The sequence below is a fragment of the Epinephelus moara genome, chromosome 1 (assembly GCF_006386435.1).
Source record: "Epinephelus moara isolate mb chromosome 1, YSFRI_EMoa_1.0, whole genome shotgun sequence".
In the NCBI taxonomy this organism is placed as follows: domain Eukaryota; kingdom Metazoa; phylum Chordata; class Actinopteri; order Perciformes; family Serranidae; genus Epinephelus; species Epinephelus moara.
The window spans coordinates 34,441,176-34,465,508 of record NC_065506.1 but is presented as its reverse complement, the minus strand read 5'-3'; the positions used below and the strand labels follow the sequence as shown (position 1 = coordinate 34,465,508).

General features: G+C 39.2%; 1 protein-coding gene across 3 annotated transcripts in view; it reads right to left on the bottom strand.

Moving 5' to 3' along the window:
* LOC126392085 (protein diaphanous homolog 3-like) overlaps positions 1-24,333 on the bottom strand; it is a 244,843-nt gene that overhangs the window by 180,493 nt on the left and 40,017 nt on the right. For all 3 annotated transcript variants that reach the window (XM_050049310.1, XM_050047664.1, XM_050048467.1), the window contains 10 exons: positions 21,804-21,878; positions 21,578-21,647; positions 15,128-15,264; positions 12,598-12,703; positions 9,922-10,032; positions 9,299-9,417; positions 7,017-7,133; positions 1,621-1,739; positions 1,471-1,535; positions 258-362 (listed from right to left, as the gene is read on the bottom strand). In XM_050049310.1, coding sequence (XP_049905267.1) covers positions 258-362; positions 1,471-1,535; positions 1,621-1,739; positions 7,017-7,133; positions 9,299-9,417; positions 9,922-10,032; positions 12,598-12,703; positions 15,128-15,264; positions 21,578-21,647; positions 21,804-21,878 — 1,024 coding nt within the window. The remainder of the gene's footprint in view (positions 1-257; positions 363-1,470; positions 1,536-1,620; positions 1,740-7,016; positions 7,134-9,298; positions 9,418-9,921; positions 10,033-12,597; positions 12,704-15,127; positions 15,265-21,577; positions 21,648-21,803; positions 21,879-24,333) is intronic.

Genomic DNA, 24,333 nt, shown 5'->3' with positions numbered 1-24,333 from the left:
CCAGTAGAGAAGCCTGCACGTCAACCCAAACTGCAGGCTCCAGTGGAAAAAACCCCCATCCCAACCTCCATCCCGCACCCCAAAGTAACAAGAACATCCCATAGTGGAAAGTAAGAAAATAAAGTTGCATTGCCAGTCAGATTCAGAGGAGGTTGTTGGGTAATCAAATCTAGTGTTTTCGTACATTTTACACCCCAAAAGAATCAATACAATTTACAAAAAGCAACATTAAAAACAAAGATGTATCAGTCATTTACCTGGGACCTGAAGGCCTGCAGCTCTGCTTGGAGTTCTGCTATTTTTTCGTCACACTTAACCAGCTGAGCTTGTGCCTCCTGTCTGCTCAGAAACTCCTCGTCAAACTGAAAAGAGAAAGGCATATGTAAATAACGCACTAGCACCCGCTGGTTTTAAATTGATGTAACTAGGAATTAACATGAGCGGTATTTGCTGAAATTGTTTACGTCCAATGGTGTGATTATATGTGTGTGTGTGTGTGTGTGTGTGTGTGTGTGTGTGTGTGTGTGTGTGTGTGTGTGTGTGTGATTATTTTATATAATCAACAGTCATTTTACCTTGATTACCTTCATTTGCTGATTGATTTTCAACCTTTCGCCAAACAGCCATTCATTAATAAAACCTTTTAAGTACCATACACACATGCCAATCAGTGAGCCCATCCTTTTCATCAGGATCTACAACCTACTGCTGATACTACTTAAATTAATCACAGCAGCCGATCCATTTGACCTCATGCATTTCACAAGCATGTGTGTCAGACTGTGTGTGTGTACGTTGTGATTAAAATTTTAAAGGTTTTTCTTTCCTTTTTTTTTTGCTCAAATTTGTTGTAGTAAGATGCATTTACAAACTCCTATTTTATTTTTCATCTCGGCTACAGACATAAAAAATGGACCTTAATGCAGTAGCTCGAGCTGAAACTTATCGTTTATCTACAGTGATATGGGAGGAACAAGTTTTGCTATATCACTGTTCTAAAAGTTTTAAAAAAAAACTAGAGCATATGAATAATGTTAGACAACAAAAACTCTTTATCTTCATCACAAAAATGATTCTTTTATTGTAATATTTTAAGTCTGATTATTATTTCATATCAAGATGTTATATCCTGTGATGTTCATTTTAAAAGACCTTTTTTTCTGTCTGTGGAAAAGCATCAGAGAACATTTTAACCAAATTTTCTGCTAAGTAATGACTACAAATTTACAGTATGTTTGGCTCTCAAGTTACGGCTATGATCTTGCATTATCATCTTTATAAAGCAAGCCCCCGGGAACTGTCAGTGTTCTGTTTACTTCACAGTTAATGTTTTGTTCTCTAAACAGATGCAATTTTATAGAACAAATTAGAATAAATGCTCGCATGCCTTAGTGGGCTTTGTTTTGGCCAGGTGCTGTAGTGGATATGTAGTGGGATGATAATCTAAGTTGCTTTTTTGTCAATACTTGCCTTCTGTGCGAGTTCTGAGGCTCTTTGTTCATACTCATCGGTTCGAGCTTTTTCCACACACACCTCTGAAAAATAAAACAGAATGGAAATCATTTATGTCTTATTGAAATATCTGTAATGCAAATCAACTGCCACGGGTATGTGACTTGCCTAAGAGGTGGCTGAAGTCCACATCCAGGCGCTTGCGGTAACTGAAGTCTGGATCAGTGCCACTACGGTGGAGCACAATTTGAGAGACACACTCCTCAATGATCTTGAAGTACTGAGGCCTGGGAGTCAGGGAAAGTGAGACAAGAGAGACAGCGACAAAAAGACAGAGTGGAATAAAAAACAAACATCATTTTATTTGAATTTGTTTCATTCTTTTGCTCTGTCATGTGTATGCATTTGTACAAGAGCTGTTATCTGGACAGTTTGAGGTGTGAGAGGAACTGTCTGCAGGGTAAGTGAGAAAGTCTAAAAGAAATGTGGCACATCACAAAAACTGTTACAGGTATGCCTGTGCAGCCAACCAGTCATTCATAATAGATATTAGAGATTCTAAACAAAACAGGAGGCTCCAAGTCAGAGCTACTTACCATCATGATGTATTAGCGAGTCAAATCAAAGCCTGATGTTCATACAACAGGTGTAATTTGAGTTTACACGGAGCATCACAATACATTTTACATGCTCAAACAACATCATTAAAGCTGCTGATATCAGAATCAGGTTTATCCAGGATTTTTACACATCCTTCCCAAACATCAAACCCCAACTCCCACCACACCAGATATTCAGAAGGAAATGGGTGGAAACATCCATAATAGGGGAGGGAAATGGACAGGAAAAAGAGAAACATTTAACAAATTAAGACTGATGGGGCTTGACAGAGGACAGAAGAGGGGCAGAAACTGTGCTCCCAGTAAACAGATACACCGATCAGCCAAAAAATTAGAACCAATGTCGGTTGAAGCGAGTAACATTGATCATCTTGTTACAGTGCAATGTTCTCCTGGGGAAGTTTTGGTCCAGAAATTCATGAGGATGCCACTTGATGCGCTTCACCCACCCAAACACCTCTACAGATCACTCCTCATGGCCGATGGCAGTGGCTCCCCAGCAGGACAATGCACCATGCCACACTGCAGAAACTGCTCAGGATTGGCCCAAGGAACGTGACAAAGAGCTAAAGGCATCGACCTGGCCTCAATATTCCCCAGACCCCAATCTGATCGAGCATCCATGGGACCTACTGGTACCTCGGAGGCACCCCTAATCCACAGTGGGGCCTCCCTGGATCGGACTTGTCTCTGACCTCTGGAAAGTGTCCTGTGGTGGTGTGACTTCAGCTCATTTGAGACCTGTCAGTTGTGAGGTGGGGTACAGCACTTCCCAAGATGCTCAATCAGATTGGGGTGTGGGAGATGTGGAGGCCAGGTCGACACCTTGAGCTTTTTGTCACGTTCCTCAGGCCATTCCTGAGTAGTTTTTGTGGTGTGGCATGGCGCATTCTTCTGCTGGGGGTGCCACTGCCATCAGGGAGTACTGTTGCCGTTAAGGGGGGTTACTTAGCCCACAGCGGTGTTTGGGTGGGTGGAGGGTGTCAAGTGGCATCCACATGAGTGCCATAACCAAAGGTCTCCCAGCAGAACATTGCATTGTAACAAAATAGTCAAGGGTACTCACTTCACCTGTCAGTGGTTTTAATGTTTTGGCTGATCGGTGTATACTGAATATATTCCACAAAAAATATAGCAAATGAAAGCATGCTGAAGTAGCTTTTTTTCAAGGATGTATGTTTTTTATGAGGATATATGATGTTACACAAGTTCAGGGTCTTTTAGTTTCTTTAGAACAACTAAAACTTAAAAACAGTCATTTATTTACCACTTACAGCTTAACAACTACTGCTCCGATGGTACTGAACAATGGGAATACACAGCAGCCTATTAGCAGTTGCTGAGTAATTGCAGTTAAATTGTTTTAAATGGCTCCGTTGAATGCATTGATCACAGAATAACCAAGGGCATGCCACAACAAGAGCAAGGAGATATAATGCAACAACAGATGACACGCAAGGCTGGGAGCCACAGCGCTACTGCAAGTTAAAGGGAAAGTGTTGGTTTGATCTGCTCATTATCTTACAACAATGCCACTGAGAGCCCAAATCCCTTCTCCACCAAATCATTAACTAATACTCTGAGACGTATAAACAGGGACACTGCGTTCCACCTCTTCCTATAAAACCAGACTCAAACCGATGGTATGAATACCATGTTCATGATTTTAAAGGTGAGCTGAACGATGGAATCGCCGTCTGAATGAAGATGAAAATATTAACAATCAAATGGAATAAGGCATGCTGCCAGTCAAGCTGTTCATGTTCCTTTCATTACTCTGTGACTATTAGACCTCTGTGTAAAAGGGGTCTATATATACTCTTAACATCAAGGGTACCAAGAATTAAATAAAGATCACTTCACCAGTCAGTCAGGAAGACACGCAGTGCATTAAAAGGATCACATTCAGATCTCATGTGCCGATGGTGAAAATTAATTACATCAAGGGTGTGGAAGTGCCTGAGGATAAGTTGCAAATGTCTTCTTAAAAAATGCTTGAAGGCGACGAAAAACAGTCTGAAGTGCTACACCATATGGTATAAGAATGAGGGGGAAAATATACCAACCTGCCATTTATTTACGTATACTGACGATGTAATAATCAGTAATATATACAGTGCGTACAAGAATGTGTCTAGGGATTTTCCCCGAGGACATGTTAACGAGAATGAAATGAAAATCGGAGCTGAAAAACAAAAGTTATTGCCAACGTCAGTCACAATACTTGTGTACCTATGTATATGTGTATCTCTACACTAAAGCACTGAAAGCTATTAGCAACCTCGGTCCAGAAGATCGAATGAAATCTTGCTTGCATGACGACTGTAGCAATTAGTTTGATTAAAATAATGTTGATGACCTCTTTCTAAATTTAATCATCCTTTTGGCCACAGAATGTGACAGTGGCCATCACAATTTCCAAGTCCTATCTTGATAAGATTTTTATTTAATCATAACATAAACCTGTTTAACTTACATACTTGAAAAAGCAGAGGTCAGATTTTTGCTTTACTGTTCATCTTTTAACACAATATGCTTTCAAGAAAAAAGGCTTTTAGGATGTGTTTGACATCCATAATGTTGTCTCAGTTAATGAGTTACCCGAGTCTAAACTTCCACACATCCAATTAAGAGCAGGCGAGAGCCACGTACATAACCCTAAACTCTGGTTGCAGCTCAGAGCAGAAAACACACTAATTAATTTATTCTTTAAGGGTTCTGTATGTGGCATTCAAAGAATTAATATAGCAGCAAATCACTATTTGCTGAGTAGAGATACAGTGGAGTAATAGAGTGCCCAAGGGATGATGTTTTTCTGTAGGCCGTCGCAGAATTAGCATCGCACTGGTTCCCTCGTTAAAAAGCCTATGGGATTTTTCAATTGGATTTTGGCTTATTGTCGGAAAATAAGCTCTGTGGCAAACAAATGTTTATGATACTTACACGTTTTGTTCAGCAAGATGATCGTCACAAATGAACACCGCTTTCATGATTACTGAAGCCCCAATGCAGTCGCCAAGAGTAAAAGCTGACGCTAGGCTATAAGCAAACTACATTATGGTCGCATTCCCTAATGTCACCACCATAACAAGACTGTAAAGCCGTGTTCTGTAAAGCCATGTTCTGTAAAGCCGTGTTCTGTAAAGCCATGTTCTGTAAAGCCGTGTTCTGCGTGATGACGCTCTGTAGTCTCATTATCCACTTGTTAACAGCTGCCTTTTTTACGACACACAGAAGCTTCAAAGTTCACAAGTGGGGTGTTTACTGACAGATTTTATGTCGTAGAACAAAACAGGAAAATCTCTTAAGCTTGACCTTATTTCAGGCATCTAACCAAAAACCCACTGACTTTGAGGTGAGGGATCCAGGAGTGGTAATTAATTTCCGAGTTTCAGGACTAATTCCTGGGGCACTCTATTGCATCCTGAGCAGGGAATAAAGTCACGCTCCCTGTGTGTGTGTTGTAATCTGAGCTTCTCTGTAGTTTGTCGTGGTAAGTCAGTCCGGACGCGTGTGCAGGTTAGTGCATGTGTGTATGCCACTGGCTCGTGCGTCGCCTATCACCGCTTTGCACAGTGTTCACGGCTGATAATGGGACGGCCTCATCTTGGAAGTGTATTTCCCAGCTTCAAGTCCCTTCCCTGGACACTGTTGCTGTTGTTTAGCACTTTATGGGGTTAGCCTCATTAGCTGCTAGTCACCGGCTTAATGACCTCCATGTTAAGAACTGTGTGCAGACAACTCATATGCTCTGAATTTTGCACAGAGCCCCTTTTAACCCTTTAAGCTTTTGTTCTTTTGCATTTTCAGGCTCCAAAAAAAGACACCACTTCCTAAACTCTTTAAATACGGAGTTTGGTCTTAATAGAGCATGTGGAGGAATCCCAAAATTGACTGGCCTGCTGTGCCTTGTTACCGCTGCTGAGCTATTATTGGAAGGTTATTTTCGGTGGAGGGGTTTAGTGACTGGTTAATTGACTAACTGTGTCAGCAGCAGATTCCAGTGGCAGACAATAAAATAAAACACTGATTTGTTAGCCAATAAAGCTTAAACTACATAAAATATAACTGTGAATCTACGAGGTTCAGCTGGTTCAGCTGCCAGAAGATAAAAAAAAGATTGTGCAGTCTAGACTCACTATTGTTAGTGAGAGCTGAACGCGTGGAGGGTGGTGTGGTTTTTGTGTGTACAGTAATATTCTCACGCTGTTACTAATGCTTACAAAATAGATGGCAGCAATGTTGGCAGTCATATCACCGATGTTAACATTTCATAATGCTTTCACATAAAGAAAACTAATCAGACAGAGCCAGAGCAGAGTGCCAGACACTTTAGGTGTTGTTTTTTGGGTGGGAGAAAAACTGCAGGTGATGCATTTCATATTCTTCAGATTAGAGCTCCATCTTTTGATCAAGCCAAGGTTTAACTCACACCCAGCTGTGAGTGAACCAACATAAAATAAGCCTTTGAAAAGTACCATTAATAGGAGATGAGATATACTCTGGAGCCATGGTTGCTATAGATGGACTGGAGATGAAAGAGAACGCATTCTCTTTGTTAGCCAATGTCATTGAGAGGGTTTAAGGCAGAAGGAGTGAGACCTCCGCAGAACATAAGCTCTTCAGCAGTCTACATCATTACCAGTGTTCAAAAGCTGCTTAGACCTTTACTTGTGTGTGCATTCGGCTAAGATGACAGATTAACATGCTATATGTCAGTCATCATTATTAAGTTATATCACTGTACACTCCAAGAGCTCTGGTCTGTGAAGAAAATAACAGAGCTAATGAAAACAGCTCATTAAAAAAAAAAAAAAAAAAAAGTCAAACTCACAAACATGCAGGGGACACACTGAGGGAAGAAAATGAGAAGTAGGAAACTGCACGCTTCATTGCACTTTAGATAATTAATGCCTTGTGTGTGTGAGTGCTGATGATTTTTACCTGACCAAGTAGTCATTGCGTATAAGCATCAGGTGCTGCAGTATAGAAAGGAAATAGGGCTCTGCACTGCTGTCCTTCACCATGCTCTGCACAATACTGAACACATCACCCACATCAGTGCGGAGAGTCAAGGACTTGTACGTAAACTGAAACACTGCATTTTCACATAAAAAAGTAGAGGTCACTGAAATAAAAAAGAAATGAAAGACTTGCAGATTTTTGAGGATAACTGATCTCAGCTGGATGGCATGAACATTTCAAAGGTACTGTATAGCCACATTTTCAAGAAACAAACATTGGATTAAAACGTAGACTCGTATGTTTGGTATTAATATGTCTCCAGTGTCCTCATTGAGATCTCTGATCAGCTCAAACGATCCAATGCAGTCCAAACAGGCCCCGCCCCTACCTGTCAACCAGGGGTGTGCCATATCATCTCGTTCACAATAATATTAGTCTATTTTTTAACATCATATGAAAAATTCATATCGTGATACTCGCGATATTATGACTTGTTGACATATTGATGTCATACTGTTACCCATGGCAACAACAAGCATGGCTGAAAGCGAAATTAGGCTATTAGCAACTCTGCTGTGGTTCCACAAAAAGAGGAGCAGCTCCAGTACTGTGGAATAAACTGTGACTTCTTTACGCCTGGGTGTCCTGAATGTTTAATGCACAGCCCCGGATTTCTCAGACTCTTTTAGCGAGTTACCGTGAGTTACCCTCCCTGCAGAGGGAACTCATTCAGCGGATCAGCTGGCAGCAGCACAGCGTATATCCCTCTCCTTTCTCACCGTGTGCCCAATGGAGTCGGTGTCGTCAAGCGATTAAACCTTTGATAATGTAAACCGACGTGATGACAAAAAAAACTACAGATATGTGAATGTGCGATAGGTATCGTTGCAGTCTGTCACAGGTTACAGCGTGATGATTAAATGGAGGAATGGCAGAGCATAAAGGTCCAGGTAGAAAAAAACATTTTGAATATTTAAAAGGCATGTAAAACTATATCACTTATTTTGTTGAAATTCTAGTTTCTTAAATTAATAATAAAATATTTTTTCACAAATCTGTCATATCATCAAGAATATTGTTATCTCAAAAATTCCCTGAAATACCATGATATTATTTTAGGGCCATATCGCCCACCCCTACTGTCAAAAACTATAATAAATGACACAGGGTGTCTGCAGATATCAGACACTTAAATTCAATGCTTTTAAAGACCATTTCAAGATAATTTTCAGCCATATTAAAGACTGATTTTTGGACAAGTAAGTATAAAAGTAAGACATATATATGTAGGCACCTTGTAGAAGTAGGTTTTATGTCAGAATAAGGTTATTAGAGTGAGTGAGGTTAATCTACATTATGCCAACAGGTAAGTGCAAACATAAAGTAAAAAGACATTGAGGTTCAGTGATAGGTTTAATGATTTGTAATATCAGAATTGTGGACTTTCACGCGACTCATTTTGACAAAAAGAAATAAAAGATGAATATATTAAATTAGATGTGTGGCAATTAAGACCTCACAAATTCATATATTAGACAATTTAATGACTTTTATGGCCTTCTATTTATTAAAGAATTGATTTTAGGACATTTTAAGACTTTTAAGGACCTGCAGACACCAAGTGATCACAGTATATATACATTTACAATTACATAGGGTGCACATCATGATACTGTCGGCAGTTTTAAAGAAAATATTGGCATAAAAATAAGACAAATATTTTTAAAAATCTCCACGGGTCCATAGTTTATTTTGTTATATAGGTCAGAGCCGGTCAGGGAGATTTAGAAAGCAACAGTGAGGTCGATAGGGATGGCCTTCTTGATTGTAAAGACAGTGATCTATGCGAGGAATGCATTACAGATGAGGGAGACACCTCATTATTGTTAGCATCAGTTGCGAGAGCGACTACCACGCACCCAGACAGCTTCAGTGACAGGTGAGGGAGAGCCACTGCTACCTGGATGGTTTGGAGCAGTCTCACACAATTACATATTTCCACCCACACAGTTGTTGTTGTTGTATGCGGATTGGAAATAAGATTGCAATGTGCTGACAATGTGTCCCTGACCACCTCCGAAGGTGGTTTGGCTGATTGGATTACAATCCGTCCTCAATGCCTTTTGGATGCATCTACACCTGTACTTTCATGTGATCAAGCGCTCTCCAATTGCAATCGATTATCCACAACACATTTCAATGCAAGGTGTTCAAAGGCTCTTAGTGTTACATGTGTCTGTTTGTAAAAGTGAAAAGGATATTCTAGCTCGCTCTTGATGTCTTCCAGCCTGTGAGAGAACTCTATCATGTCCTCTTCTTTGTGCTCCTCGAACACCTTCAGCTGAATGTCAAGGGCCTCGTTCCTGATGGTTGTCAGTTGCTACAGATGGATTAAGGTAGGGAAAGAAGAAAAGGTAGAACAGATTAAAAGAGATAAAGAATTAAGCAAATAAATCACAAAGAAAGGCTTAAGACCCTGTCTGACATAAGCACCAAAAGGGAGGCATGAAGCCAAGGTAAAGACGGGGAGCTCATTCTAAACGCTATTACTCATCATGATAAGCAGGTGTGGGGACCGGCTTCTCTTTTTAATTTATTTGTTTTCTTGGCACCTACAACAACCAATGTTTGCAACAGATAAACATGTTAGGTAGATGGTATAAAAGCCAGTGGGAAGATTATTAGCCAGGGCACCAGAAACTTTATTGGTTTCTGGGTGCTGGCACAGACAGAGGACGTGCAAACTCTCCTCTGTGTTTCATAAATTAACAATATTTCACTGAAGTGGACAACTCATTTAAATATTAATACAAGGTGAGTGTGGGTTTATAATGTGTGTGCATGTGTGTGTGTGTGTGTGTTTGTGCGGTTATGTTGTGCTTACCGGCAATATCTCTTTCAGGCCACAGCGCATAAATTCATTCCTGATGTGCAGCCTGAAGTCCAGCTCATCAGGGGATGTTACTAGGGCATTGATGAGCTGCATGCATGCCACCTGCAACATGAAGGGTACACGGAACAAAGGGAGAGGGAGAGAGAGAGGGAGAGAAGAGTGAGGGAGCGAACCAGAGAAAGAGACGACGGACTTCTTCTTCCAGAAGTTGATGAAAAGCATGCCGGCATGCATTCTAAATGAGTTATGTCCCTTGGAAGCAGAGGACCATAACTAATGCATGTCTATTTTCTCCAGTCACCAACTAGTGGGGGGGGGGCTGATTTTAATATTAATGCAACAACTGCAGACCCATACACACAAAACTAACTAACAGTCAATTTAAGGGCAAACTCGCTCTTTTGGAAGCTGTTTTTCACTCCCCTATGAGTTTGGTTTACTGCACAGGGACCGCTGCATCCTGTGACTCTTCAACTAGCCCGGCAAACACAGACAGAAAAATCAATTATTGATCAGTAAAGCAATCCGCTCATGTGTGAAAAGAGGGTATGGCAATGCTAGAGCCAAGGAAGGATATTCAGATGTGTTCAGGTTCACTGTCAATTTGATAGCGCACCCTTATTTCTGCCCTGGCACTCCAGCTTAGTAATTACCCGTCTTCAAAGTAGCATTTTAATATGGTGAGGCAGATAGGTAGCATTACAAAGTGTCACAAAACCTTTGCCTTGACCGTCAAGAAAACAATATCATTGTTATATTTAAAGATCACAACAACTACTTGAATGATTTACCACCATCCACATATCCTTTGGTTTCAGTATACACAAATTCATTTTAAGTAAAATCAATGCGCAGAGAGCTGAAACTTGCTGGAGACACATAATCAATAACAAGAGACAAAGGGGGAGCAAGAAAGATCGCCACAATGCTTTACATCATTTTTCATGAGTAAAATATCACAATATAGATGCTATGTGAGTATTTTAAGTCTATTATTTGATTACAGCTCATACATTTTAATAAGTCATGGATGTATTTTCCCATCTAAATTAGCCTCAGCTTTGTATTCAGAATAATGCATAATTACAAATACATAAAGATGCTCAGGCTTTTAAAGAAGAAGCAGGCACCTTTGATTGCAGTGGTTCCCCCTGTGTGTCTATTTACACTTGACTGTCTAAATTCACACTTTCCAAAAGCCAAAGGCTGCCAGGGGAGACTATGTATGAATGTAGTCAAGTAGGACAGAGAGCCTTTGGCCACACAGTGCCATGGTTAGGATAACAGTATCTGTGCTTTAATAATGCATGGGGTTAAAAGGAGACCGCGCTGTGTATTAAGAAGTGGGCAGTAATAACAAAGCATTCCTTCCCTCGCCATTTTCCTCTACTATTGCTTCAACCGTCTTAGAGGGTCCCTGCAGTTTTGCACCTGTCAGAGGTAGTTACCGCAAATGAAATGCAAATGCTGCAGATAATACTACAGGGGGCAAAAAAGATAGCATCCTTTAATTAAGTTTAACATTGGTCATTGCACGAGAATACGGAACAACCAAAGGAGCAAATGTAATACATTCTGGAGTTTTATGCTCATCATCTGTGTGTATCTGTTTATCTGTGTGTGTGTGTATGTGTGTGTGTGTGTGTGTGTGTGTGTGTGTGTGTGTGTGGTAAGTATTGGATGAATGATCACTCTCTTCACATCCCTCAGCTACCAATTAAAAATGCAGACAACATACTTTAATCATGAATTACATTATTGCGACACAAACGGATGCCATTTGCCATTTAAAGCAGCCCATATGCAATATCTCAAGTGTGTGTGTCAGCGGGGAGATGATGAATCTGAAACACGATGTCCACAAAGAGAGGGATTACATGTAAAGGGAGCTCGTGAGGTGATAAAAATGGGCAATGTGCATGGACTGATGAAAATTTGTCAAGCCATATAGGACGTTAGGATGGATTCTGAGTTTTACGATATATTACCATTGGATCAAGAAAAAGGGACATTTTATTTAAGTATAGATGAGACAAATGTGTGGTGTCATTGTTTTGTTTGTTTAACTGTTTTCTGTTGTTTTTTCCTGGTTCTACAGTATTTACAATATAAAGTGTTTTACAGCCTATAACCAAATGTTCTTGTGACTGAAATGCTATCCGTATCATTAGTAAAGGTTTTTATATATGGCGACTGCAAAACATGGAAGGTCTTTTTCTCAACTGAGCATCTTACATTACATAGTGTTTATCACTGCAAATGGTAAAATCAGACAAGTTCAAGACTGCCTTGTTAGGTCACAGTTGCTTCTTTGATCTGCAAAACGAACCTTAAGTTGAACACTTAACCAACAGATTTGCACCAAGAGCAGTTAATAGGCACTGAGCATTGCATAATACAGGAACACATAAATTGGATAAATACAAGCTATATATATAGGCACTTCAATGTTGAGTAGATGAGTAGAACTAAACTAAACATTTTTTTTGCCCAAAAAAGACTACCTGACCAAAGAGAAGTGTAAGTGACTAGACCTCTGAGCACAGAGTGGTTGTGGTATGTTAAAAATGGTCAACTTCCCACAGCCATTCCATATTTCATTTCAAAGAAACTCGAGGGGAACAACAAGGTGTCAATGGCTGTACAGTACATTCACTCCGCACTTACTTGTAATTGAACCGAGCGATCTCTTAGTCCCTGCACAATGGGACTGAACCTCTCAATGGCTCGCCATTCCCCTGCTGTGGTGATGGCTTCAAGGACCTTTTCCAAACTAAATGAGAACATGAAATGCATGAGCGAACTATCTGGGAGAAATGAAGACATACATTCATCTGAAGAGATTGTGACCATGAGCTCTCTGCTCTCGCATGTATCAGAGGTTCCTCTCTCATCAATTCGAGTGGACGGGCTTTTCCAGGGAATTTCATCACCTTCACTGCAGAACATGACTTAAGACTTGAGTAGAATTGTGCGGACAACTAACATGGATGAATCATGCATCAATAATGAAATAATTGCAATAACTAAATCAACTGCTGTTGAGTTATTAAAGCATATCTTCTACTTTAAAATGCATACTGCGTTACTTTATTTTTAAATTACTCTCAAAATATCTCCTGGAATTAGTGCTTTCAAAATTTAACCATTAATTTTCGCTTCTAATTGGAAATATTTAATGTGTCAAAGCAACTCGGTCCTGTTAACTTCCTGTGGTGGCTGACCTACTGTATGTGACAGCGTGTGCTGACAAAACATACTATCCTGGCTAAAGCCTCTCTTTAAAATTCTGCCTGGCAGATCTTTGGAAAAACAAAAGTAATCTGCGTGCTTTGCAAAACCGAAAATGAATTGCCACAGAGGTACTTTATCTTTGACATATCACCTCAAAGCAAAACACCCCCACAAAAATACAGGGCTTCTCCAATCTATAACACAGCAGTGTGGTATTTGTGTGCAAATATGGAAACCTGTACATGAGAAGGTAACTTATGTTTTGGCTAAATAGATAGCTAAAAACTGCCGCCCAATTAACGCAGTAGAAGAAGATGGACTGAGAGAAATCTCTGACATTGCATTGGGAGACACTGCTTATAATCTACGCTCGAGAGGAACCATCATGTCAAGAAAGCACACTTTGTCTGAAGGCGAAATGGCACAGACAGATGAACATGTTTAAGCAAGCAAAGGACGTTGCTCTCACAGGGGATCATTGGACTTCTGTGAGTAATGACAACTACTTGGACATCACACTGCACGTCAATGATAAAGAATGGAGTCTGAAATTATGTGCACCAACTAGTAATGCAGGGGAGAGTTTCTGTGGGTAGTTGCTGTTGACGAGTCATAGTTGTGAGTTGAGATGGCCTTGAGTTGACAACCAAAAGTGGACATAACTTTGTTGTTTGACATTATGTAGATTTGTCTGAATAATCACTTCCTACATTGATAAGCAGAATTTAATTCATTTAGAGAGGTAAGGATGCCCGTTATCCCTGCAGACAAACAGTCATCTCCAGCACAGACAAATCTCCCTTGGGGGTTAAGTCCAATTAGATCACAGCTTATCTATAAACGACCTCTCAGAGCCAGTGGAGGAACCCCAGGTCCCCCCAGACAATTTTGATGATAATTAATAATGGTTATTGGTATGAAAAAAAAGATTGATTTATGATTGGTTTATGATTGATGATTTATCGACTACTTTTTGTGAATATTCCATGACAAAATTGCAGCAGCTGTGAATGCCCTACCTAGTATTTGAATTCAAACATAATTCCTTTGTGTCGATTCTGTTAATTCTGTGATTTTACATTTAAATGTCCATTATTACCAGCTTTAGCCTTGCAATTAATCACAATAAACTGTATTATATTATATGAAACTGCAGTCACTTTAAATGTCTCAACGTATATTCTGTGCAAATAAGTTCTGATTTTTTTCCAAAATACAAGGCTAACACTGGATCTCCACCGAGCAAGACTCTTTTAAGACATCGTCAATATGCAACTGTATTATAAGGTGCCAGTATTGTGATACGTTCTTTGAGAGCGACACTGGCACTCACAAAATCACAGGCCTATCATTCTCTTACTCCAGACATTCAACTCTTGGACATTATGGCAACTCAGCCTTTTGCAAAGTGTTGGCTTTTGTATGCTTTTACCTTTTATATTGTAAGCCCTGCAGTGCCCTTTGACTTTAATTGGTAGTTACCAGCTACTCTCCTCCAAGTGGTTGCTTTCTAATCTCCTGCTGTGCACCTTGGACATGGAACAATCTTCAAAAAGATCTAAAATTAGAAATTCTTATATCCATCGATGAGTTTAAGGGCATTGTAAAGAATGTGGTGACAGAAACATGTGCTTGTTTGTTTGTTTTTTGAGAGGCTACTATGTTTGAAAAGTTGTTTCATTGTGGATTTTCATATTATATGTTGTATTTGTTGCATTTTAATTGTGTTTTGATAGGCTGCTGCCTTGGCCAGGTCTCTCTTGTTAGAGATTTTTAATCTCAATGGGACTTCCTGGTTAAATAAAGGTTAAATAAGAAATAAACAAAAGATACTAAAGTGTGGCTGCTGGCCTAAACTAGGAGTCTTGCTTTTGTGAACTCAAAAAAAAAAATGTCTTTAAGCATTAGAAATGCACTAAGACTAGATATGTTGAATGAATGAATGAATGAAACCAGAACTTACGTGTTCTCTTCGCCCACAATGCAGATGGCTGACAGCAGCTTTACCACGTCAGTCATCATGGCTGACTGGGTGGGATCAATGGCTCTTGCCAGTAAGGCAAGACTTTTCTCTTCCCCCAGGATTCGATCCAAGCCATACTGCATTGAACACAAACACAGAACATGATTACCCAGATAAACTGTGATTCTCTCCATTTGCAACAACACAAATACAATGTCCAGTAACCAGCAAAGTAAAACAGTAAAACCACATCTTATTACTTTAAGAACACACGATTGATTCAAGCTCAGTATATTTCCCTGCACTCCAAATTACCCTTGAATAAATGCCTGCCCAAAGTAAGACTCAAGGTTAACAGTGATTTCAGTTCCATCCATAAAGCAGTGCCATTCAGAGGTCTGGAACAACACGATTTATTGTGCAAATGAACTTGGCCACCAGAAAATGTGATTAAATGCCAAGGTAATTATTAAACTCATTTAGAATAATTCAGCGGTGTGAGTCTTACTGTATGTTGTGCACTAAAGCCAACAAGAGAAAATCGATCATCATTACAAATAACAATACTGTACGTGTTATTGTTAATACAGTAGCATGTGATAACAGCATTGTACAATGAAGAGGAGTTTGAGCAACATTCACAACTGTAATTGCTGCTGAACAATGAGGACTTGGGTTCATTTATTGTTTGTGGTTAATCTGCACAGAGGAAAATCAATTCACCGATGTTAGATTGTGTTAGAAAAATAAAATGTCCAGGACAAATAATACATTACATTAAATTCACTTTGTGTAGCAATGAAAGGGGCTTTTATTTTACAAAGGAAAGAGTCAAAAATGTTTTAATCCTTTTTGAAAAGCAGTTACAAAGTGTACTGGAGATACGGCAGTAACACAAGCACTACTGAGCACTCAAATCTTATTTTGTTTGCCTGTTTGATGTGGCCTTTATGCATCTGAAGAGGCAGTCAGCTAACCAAGATGCGTGGTATTTAGATTATATCCTTGTATCTGAATAATTATGTGTAAATAGATACAATGTTTGCTTGATTTGTAAAGAACATTAATGTTTTGTTGATTTTTCGGTCACACGGGCATCAGTGGCTTAGTGGATAAAGCAGGCGCCCCATGTACAAGGCTGTTGCCGAAGCGTCCTGGGTTCGACTCAGCCTGTGGCCCTTTGCTGCATGTCACTCCCTCTCTCTCTCCCCCTTTCACGCTTGTCTGTCCTATCGATTAAAGGCTAAAATGCCCCAAAAAATATCTTCCAAAAAAAAAAAGAGCAGTTATTAAATGGCATACTCGTACTTTTGTCCTGACAGAGACAGTGGTTGCCAAATTTCTAGAATCAAGGAAAAATGAACTGTGTGAGTCCTCTGTCAACGCTCCAAAGACTAGTTGACACTGCTGGAGCAGATTGTCTCTTCAAACACACATGTCTCATGTACACACTATATCTTTTTTAAAGTACTTCGAGCAGCTGTCTCTATACTTAAGAAAACCTAGAGGATCTTCTAAATCCTCCATACCACTGTTTACATATACAGTACAGTGACCAAACTTGAAGTCGCTGGGTACTAACAAAGTACTGAAAATTAAATAGAAATAAAATCTGTGAGCTATATACAATATGCATTCATTGTAACACTTACAACTGATCAAAACTGAAGAAATCATTTTTCGCATTACAGTTCAGTCGTTCAAAGGGCAGTTTCACAGTGTTGTAACTTTTAGTGTTACATTATTATGCCACTGATGACAGACAAGAGAAAATATGCAACTGTGTGACTTGACGCAGGAAACCAAAAAGAAAAAAAAAGGCTGCACTGACAGCTGGCAGAGAACACCTGTCTTCTTGGCATTGTGGGTACATCTTATCCCAAGACTCCTCTCTAGCCAGGGAAAGGTCTGGGCTGACAGAGAGGCCTACGGGTAAATGCTGGCGTCTGGCGCCTGTTGAGACGCAGGATTACATGAGACCTTACAGCACACTTTGTGCCAGAGTGCCTGTATATCTGTCTCCGTTGGGTTTTAGCTCCATGTGGCAAGATTTTTTCTTTTTTTTTTTTTTTTCCTCTATAGCTACTGTGGACTAACAGCACACACGGAGGGAAAAGCTGAAGCATTGTGAAATAAAGCTACGTTAACAGAACATATTTTCATACACATGTGCTTAGGCCTGGACAATAATTCAATATTACTGTCTACTGACCTTAAGTGGAATCATTTTATCACAATATGATCGTATTGTTTTATGGCTTTGCTAAATTGTTTTGCTTAATTTAAACAAATTGCACGAGCAAAATGTAGCTAATAAGATAACAAAATGAGTTTTCGAAAACTGCTAACATTGCAGGGAAGTCACAGACATCATTTTGCAATATATTTGACTGTGTACAAAAAGGTTAAACGTATAACTGCAGAGCTCACACACTACACTCAAAATTTGAGCTGCTACCATCTGGCTGTCAATTTAGGGTCCCAGGGGCAAGCCAAGAGTCTTGTATTCCCTAATCCATACAGTCATAGAACACAAAATGACTGCAGCAGGGAAAACTTATTTTATAAGATGTGCTCTTTTATTATTTAAATAACTAACTAACTAACTTGCAGTATTGTAAAGTGTATACTGTATATCTGTATGTTTTAATGGTGTGTTGTGTTATGTGTATTGTATGTACCTTGTTGTACTTGGGAGAAGCCAAAGACATATTCCACTGAGGGGGACGGTAAAGTAAATCTAATCCTTATACATAATTTCAGGTGCATTAGGTGGTGGTGATAGGTGCTAGGTGCCGCCTCTCGTGCCAATTTTCAAGGGCATGGAGGCAGCTTACCCCTAATGTTGCTCATCAACCATCAGCTCCAGCTAAAAGTATCACTGACATCTAGGTCATCCATCTAAGTAAGCTAGCTAAATACTCTTATTGTTGAAACAAATCCCCCAAACCTCCCACTTTTTAAAAGGGTATCCAGCTATTGCAGAATCATATGGTCGATTAGCTTCAGTTACAGGGTGGGTCACTCCACTGTTGACGCAGTTGTTAGGAATGTGTGTGAGACCATCTTGGAAAACCTGGTGGGGAAGTACATGCCCCGACCTTTGGAGGGAAGTTGGGCTGAATCCAAATGGCCGGACTTCACTGCACTTGCAGACTCGCAGATCAGAAGGTCTGGGAGTGCTGAGGGCTGTCCAAATTTACAATTCAACCAGTTTACAAGGGTGCAGACTTCAGCAGACTTCACTGATTTAATTGCCCACAATTCATTGCAACATGTACATGACGTGGTAGGTTGGGTTTTTTTCAATAGCTGACTAAAATAAAATAAAAAAGATATGTAAAACAGTTACTATAACCCATTGAAATAATACTTGAATTGTGTAGGCCAGAAATAATATTCAACAATATCATGTGACAGAAATATGTAGACATATAGGCTATAAAAGGTAATCAAAATGCATTGTATTATTGAGGCCCACTTTAAAGGTTGTGCGGTGTATTGCCAAACATACAGGCTAGAAAAGTGGCCGAAAAAACAACTAAAGAAGATGTTCTGACGTAACTAATAGGCCTACCCAATTTATCTAGTCATAGTCCAGTCATCATTTACAAACATCTCTATATTTGAATGTCTCCAGTCTATGTGTTATACAGAAAAGTATTTTGTTTACTCACAAAACAACCCTGTATATTGGGTTCATATCTTGTCATCTGCAAGGACAGATGAGCACAAAGAATATGACAGCAGTAACACTGATTGTAATCGTCGCTGGAACATTTCCATGACAATGACTAAAACAGTCTGGAGGGCTGTCTACCAGTGGCTTGCAGTCTGTGCCCTTGCAGACTTAACGTGATGACGGTGAACTTGTCACGTACGATTTAAGTCCAAGAGGCCTCAGTCCAGAGGGTGGACATTTGGATTCAGCCTTAACTGCACTAGGATTGTCAATGGAAAGCATACAGTGACCCCTTGTCTCCAACGGATCCGTTTACTACAATAAAGTGTTATCAGGATGCTGGAATTTCAAACTTTAACACCTTGAAACACTTAAGAACTTGGGACTTACAAATGCTTGTGTGCCGCGATGTCAGCATCACGGCAGCCTTCCGCACATCAACATTGTCAACAATTAATTTAAGAGTGCAAAAAATGTGGCACGCATCAGGGGCAGGCAGGCTGAAAATGTTTACCAAACATACTGACATGACATAAATAAGGTTGGTGAGAGATGCAAAGTTTCAGTAAAATTTTGATTTATCGCACCTCCATACCTTTTAGGCCTTTTCAAAATGTCATTTCTTTTTAAATGCTTCTATATGTAACTGTCTGCAACTCTGAATTTGTTTTTAATGGCTGTCTGTGACGCTCAATGTTTTGACCACACTCTGCTGTGGTTTATTTAGACCAAATAGTCCCAAGAGCGAAGGAGTCCCAGGAAGCTAAAAGTCTACTTTTGCAATCCTCTTGCATTTCCAGTGCATCTATGAACCATCAGCAGATTTTTAAATTGACTTGATTAATGGTAATTATTTTTTGCCGCACATTACCACATTGAAAAAAATCTGCAAATAAAGTTATTTTTCTCTTGTTCAATCTCAATGGCATCTTCTTCCCTCACTTACACTCTCAGTCACACACTCTTAACTAACTTAACTACTAACTCAAGAATCAGGATGTTTTTCCATGCCAGCCAGGAACCTTAGATCTGTGCAAATGTGTCACACAGTGTCATCCAGATTGCATCAGAACATTAGTAAACTCCCCCCAATTGGCTCCATATTGTTGTGATGCTGCTCTTCTCCTCCACTGGTCATAAGCCCTTTGTAATTGAAATCCCAGGTGCCTAATTTGGTAATTGCATGAAAACACCAGATGTTGACGGGGATGGGGGGAAAATTACCCTTGGAGATCAGACCGAACTCAAAATATAAGAAGTAATTTTTGATAGATTTCTTTCCTGAAGGGTAAAAGGACAAAACGGACATATTAATTCTCTGATGAACATAGAAATAGTAACATTCTGACTCTGGGGACTCCTGGTGCTGTTGCATTCAACACCACATGTGCCCTTAATGAGCATATGAAAGTTCATCAATCGCAGAAACCTCCGTATGAAATTAATGTGTGCTTTTATGTCAATTCTCAAGACGATAAACAATTAATGATACAGTATGCTGTTTTGCTGTTTTTAAATATCAAAGAATAGAGTCTTGCTGACTGAGTTTTTCATTCTAAAATATATACACACTATAACATACCAAAAAAATAAATAAATGAAAAGGAAGAATGAAAATCATATCTCGGTATTTACAGGCTGACTGGTGATATACAATATATATCTCGGTACTTTCTACAAAATGGGCTACATGTTTTCAGTTGCTTCATTATAACTCACAGGAATCACAGACAAAGTTCTTGTCTTTATCTGGGTACATTTTCCCCACAAATACAACATGCTAAAGTTTTTAAACACAAGCCTATGACATTTTACATTGCATTAATTAGCCTGGCAGCTAACGAACTTTTCCTCTACTCATAGGAAGCCAGGGACAACAGCAACATTTAACAAAGGTAACATTACAAAATTTGGCTCTACTACAACTCACAAGGTTCACTGACAAAACAACTGTCTTGTACTTACCACATTTTTCAAACAAATATAACATGCTAACATTATTAGCACAAGCCTATGGCATTTAACATTATATAAATTATCCTAGCGACGAGCGGAGATTTCCTCTGCTCATATGAAGCCAGCTTAAATCACACACAAGACTTGAATTGCTATTTTGTGGAGGCTTTAAATTTAAAAACAACAAACAATTTATTGTTTCTTATCTGCGAAATAAAAGTAAATAAAAGCTTCGTTTCCACTGAGGGAAATGGTTACAGCCTACAAAAATAGACAGGACTGTGTCGCCACAGCGTGTAGTTTCATATCCGGGGAGGTGCATGTCAGGCTACGGCTCTAAAAAGAGATGCTGGAGAACTTGTGAGTGAACGAGTGGGGCGGAGCTGTGCAGAGAGTGTGAGAAAGGAGAGATGCACACTGGTATCTGTCATGTAATGCAACTTGACCCTATATCGATATAAACGGTGTTGTCTAAATTTATATCCTGCTTGAAAATATATTGTTACCGTACATAGTCGTTATATCGCCCAGCTATATTATATATGCATATGTGTTAATGGTTGGACACTTTTATGTTGTCTTTTTTGTATGTTAACATTTGTGTTCTTTATAACATTGTGAAGCGTTAAGTTTTACTAGATGGAGGGTTCAAATAAGCCCACTTGGTTTTCTGCCTCTCCCTGCACTGTATACTATGTTAATTTTGTCATTTTTGTGTCTTTTAAATTGTGCAAAAATAAAAACTTATATAACAAATGAAATAAAGAAACATTATTACTGAAGTTTACTCACAAAAACTCCATTGTCATTACCTTATTGTTCATGAAGGCTTTGAGACATTGAACAACCTTATGTTGGTTCTTTTTGTCGAGCTTCTCTTGCCTAGGGACACAGGAGAGAAATGAGGAGCAGTTGGTCTCTGATGTACAGTATGGAGACTAGAAACTGTATGCAGAGTGTTTGAAGTAAGTGTTTGAATTACAGAGAGATGGGTGAGAAGAGTCTGTGCAAAAACACACGAGTGATGCATAAACTTACTGTTTCTTGAACAGCAACCTCTCCAAAATGTCCAGCAGCAATCCGAGACCCTCATGCCCGAAACTCTGCACCCAACTGAAATAACAAACATTAAATCAATATCACAACAGTGTAAGACTGACAACTGACAACAACACTTTCACAGTCATCAGCCACTGTGGAAAGCTTTAAGACACAAAAACACATGTAGAATCCAGCACTTTGTGCTGGGGAGAGAGGCAGCAGCAGCCAGCGAGTGCATGCCTGTCAAAAACAACTGCTCTAAAATATTATAGACAAGTGGAAACAACAACTGGGAAGCACATTCAGTTGCAGTTAAAGCTATAATTATCTGTATAAATTGTATAGTCTGACCCAGCACTGACTTTGTGAGGCTCAATTTGTAAGAGTTTACAAAGCCAATAATGGTGCATTCATTTTATATACACACACATGATATAAAAAACAATTTTGAAAAGGTGTTTTAAATAATTGTGGTGAAGATGTGTATTGAGCGAGACATTTTATATTTGAAATCGAATTGAGAAAACTTGCTTACACTTTTAAGCCAATATACCTGCAATAAGATAATATGGGCTAATATGCAGGCATAGATCAAGCTCTAATTCATGTTGTGTAATAAAAGTCTGCACCCTGGCATAATGTTTAATGGGAAATGATTACCCTAAAAATGCTGAGAGAAAGTCAACAAAATCAATTTCTTAGGCAAGCAATGACATTCAGACAAAGCAGTAAAGCAGTCTGTCAGTGCTTATCCAATTTTTGTTGAGCAGGTAGCTTTAGTTAATCGACATTTCCTCACTGTATATACATAATAAAAGCTCGTCCTTGGATTGTCTCACACAAGACCGACTCTCAAACTGATGTAATACGACCAAAGCCATTTATTTATCAAATATATTAATGAAATGTACTTTGCAGCAATGCCAAACAGGCACATACTTATATGTCAAGACAAATCTGGGATTTTTTCTGAGTGACATTTGTGAATTCTCCAAAGCAGGTTATGCAAGTTCACACTGCTGCATTAAATATGCTATAGGAGGCTTGAATATTCCTGCTGCTCCTTATGTGAAAGTTGATTTTAGACACTTCTTATGGAGAAGGAGCCTTTGATGGATCCCTGGGACCGCTCCCTGTGATTAAAGGCGTAATATCGAAAGCTTAGGACTGACATATTATACAGGTTTTTCTTCCTTTAAAAGGGAACAGATGGATGTCCTTTCCATCCAGTAAAGGAGGCATAATTCGCAAAAGCCAATGCGATGTGCGTCTACAAAGAGAATCAAACTAATGAAGTAATTCCTATTCTGCATTAGCGCTGGTCAACGAATCAGACATTAATGACATATTAGCAATAGTTTTGTTAGAGATACAGAAGAAGGAACAGTGTTATCACCACAGTGATTTTAAGATGGTGTTTGTTAAGTTAAACAGGCTTTTTTCTTTCATTAAATACTCAGCTAAGGTAATTGGACAATTTTTTAATCTAATGTTCGGCTTCCAGAAACCTTATACCTTTTCCAAGAGAACGCATGAATCAGAATGTACAGTAAAAACACACAAACAATTAATAGAAGGAAACTTAGGAAAAAAATACTGTTTTCGTATTTGTCTGCCCTTCTTTGCCTTATTAAGCTTCTACTTGTACACTCGAGGCAGGTTAATTGTTTAGTGGTTATAATGAAGTCTGGCCTGGGCTACTAAGATCTCTCTGGATCCACATATTGTGTGACAACTGTTACAACAACAACACAGAAAATAGAGCTTTCCATTACATAAACCAAATACTTCCTTTAGTCTTCCCACTTCCAGATCACAATGGTTAAACCTGTACTTAACAAAGATGACGAAATAAAGGCTGTGTATGGTGGAACAAGGCTGTGTGTGATAGCAGTCCATAGCATAACAGCAGCAACACGCTTTTGCCCAGTGAAAACCATTCCAATTCTGAGACTCTCTGGATACAATCACAAAAACCTTTAGGGTATGCAAAAACCTGAGACAAAGATAGCATGTGTGAGATTGTGAGCGACTGCACCTCTCTACCTCAGAGTAACGTCTCTGAACATTAGCATTCAGTGTTTGCACTGTTTTAATCAACAAGCTGCATGCTTCTCAGTATCAAATCTACAGAAATTCTCAAGGTGACGATGTAAAATGGGAAGCTGATACCTGAATTAAATGTCTTGAAAGAGTATGGGGTGGTAGGTAGGTAGATGTGTTTCCGATTGTTGTGTTTATATGTCACATGGTAGATGCTTAATTTGTTTCACATTTTGTTTTAACACCTTGATTGTACACAGTTGACAGGTGATTTCCATTGAACACTTTCCATCTAAAAAAAAGCTTTACTAGTGCTGATTAAGGTGCATTTAATTTGAATGCAGTGACTCTGTATATGTGTGAGGGGAGTTGTTTTAAAGAAGGGTTACACAGCAAATTTGACCGTGCATGGCATAAAGTTAGAAGGCAAAAGTTGATTACTTTCATCTGAAAAACGACCAATGGACCACTGCAGCTGCACTGC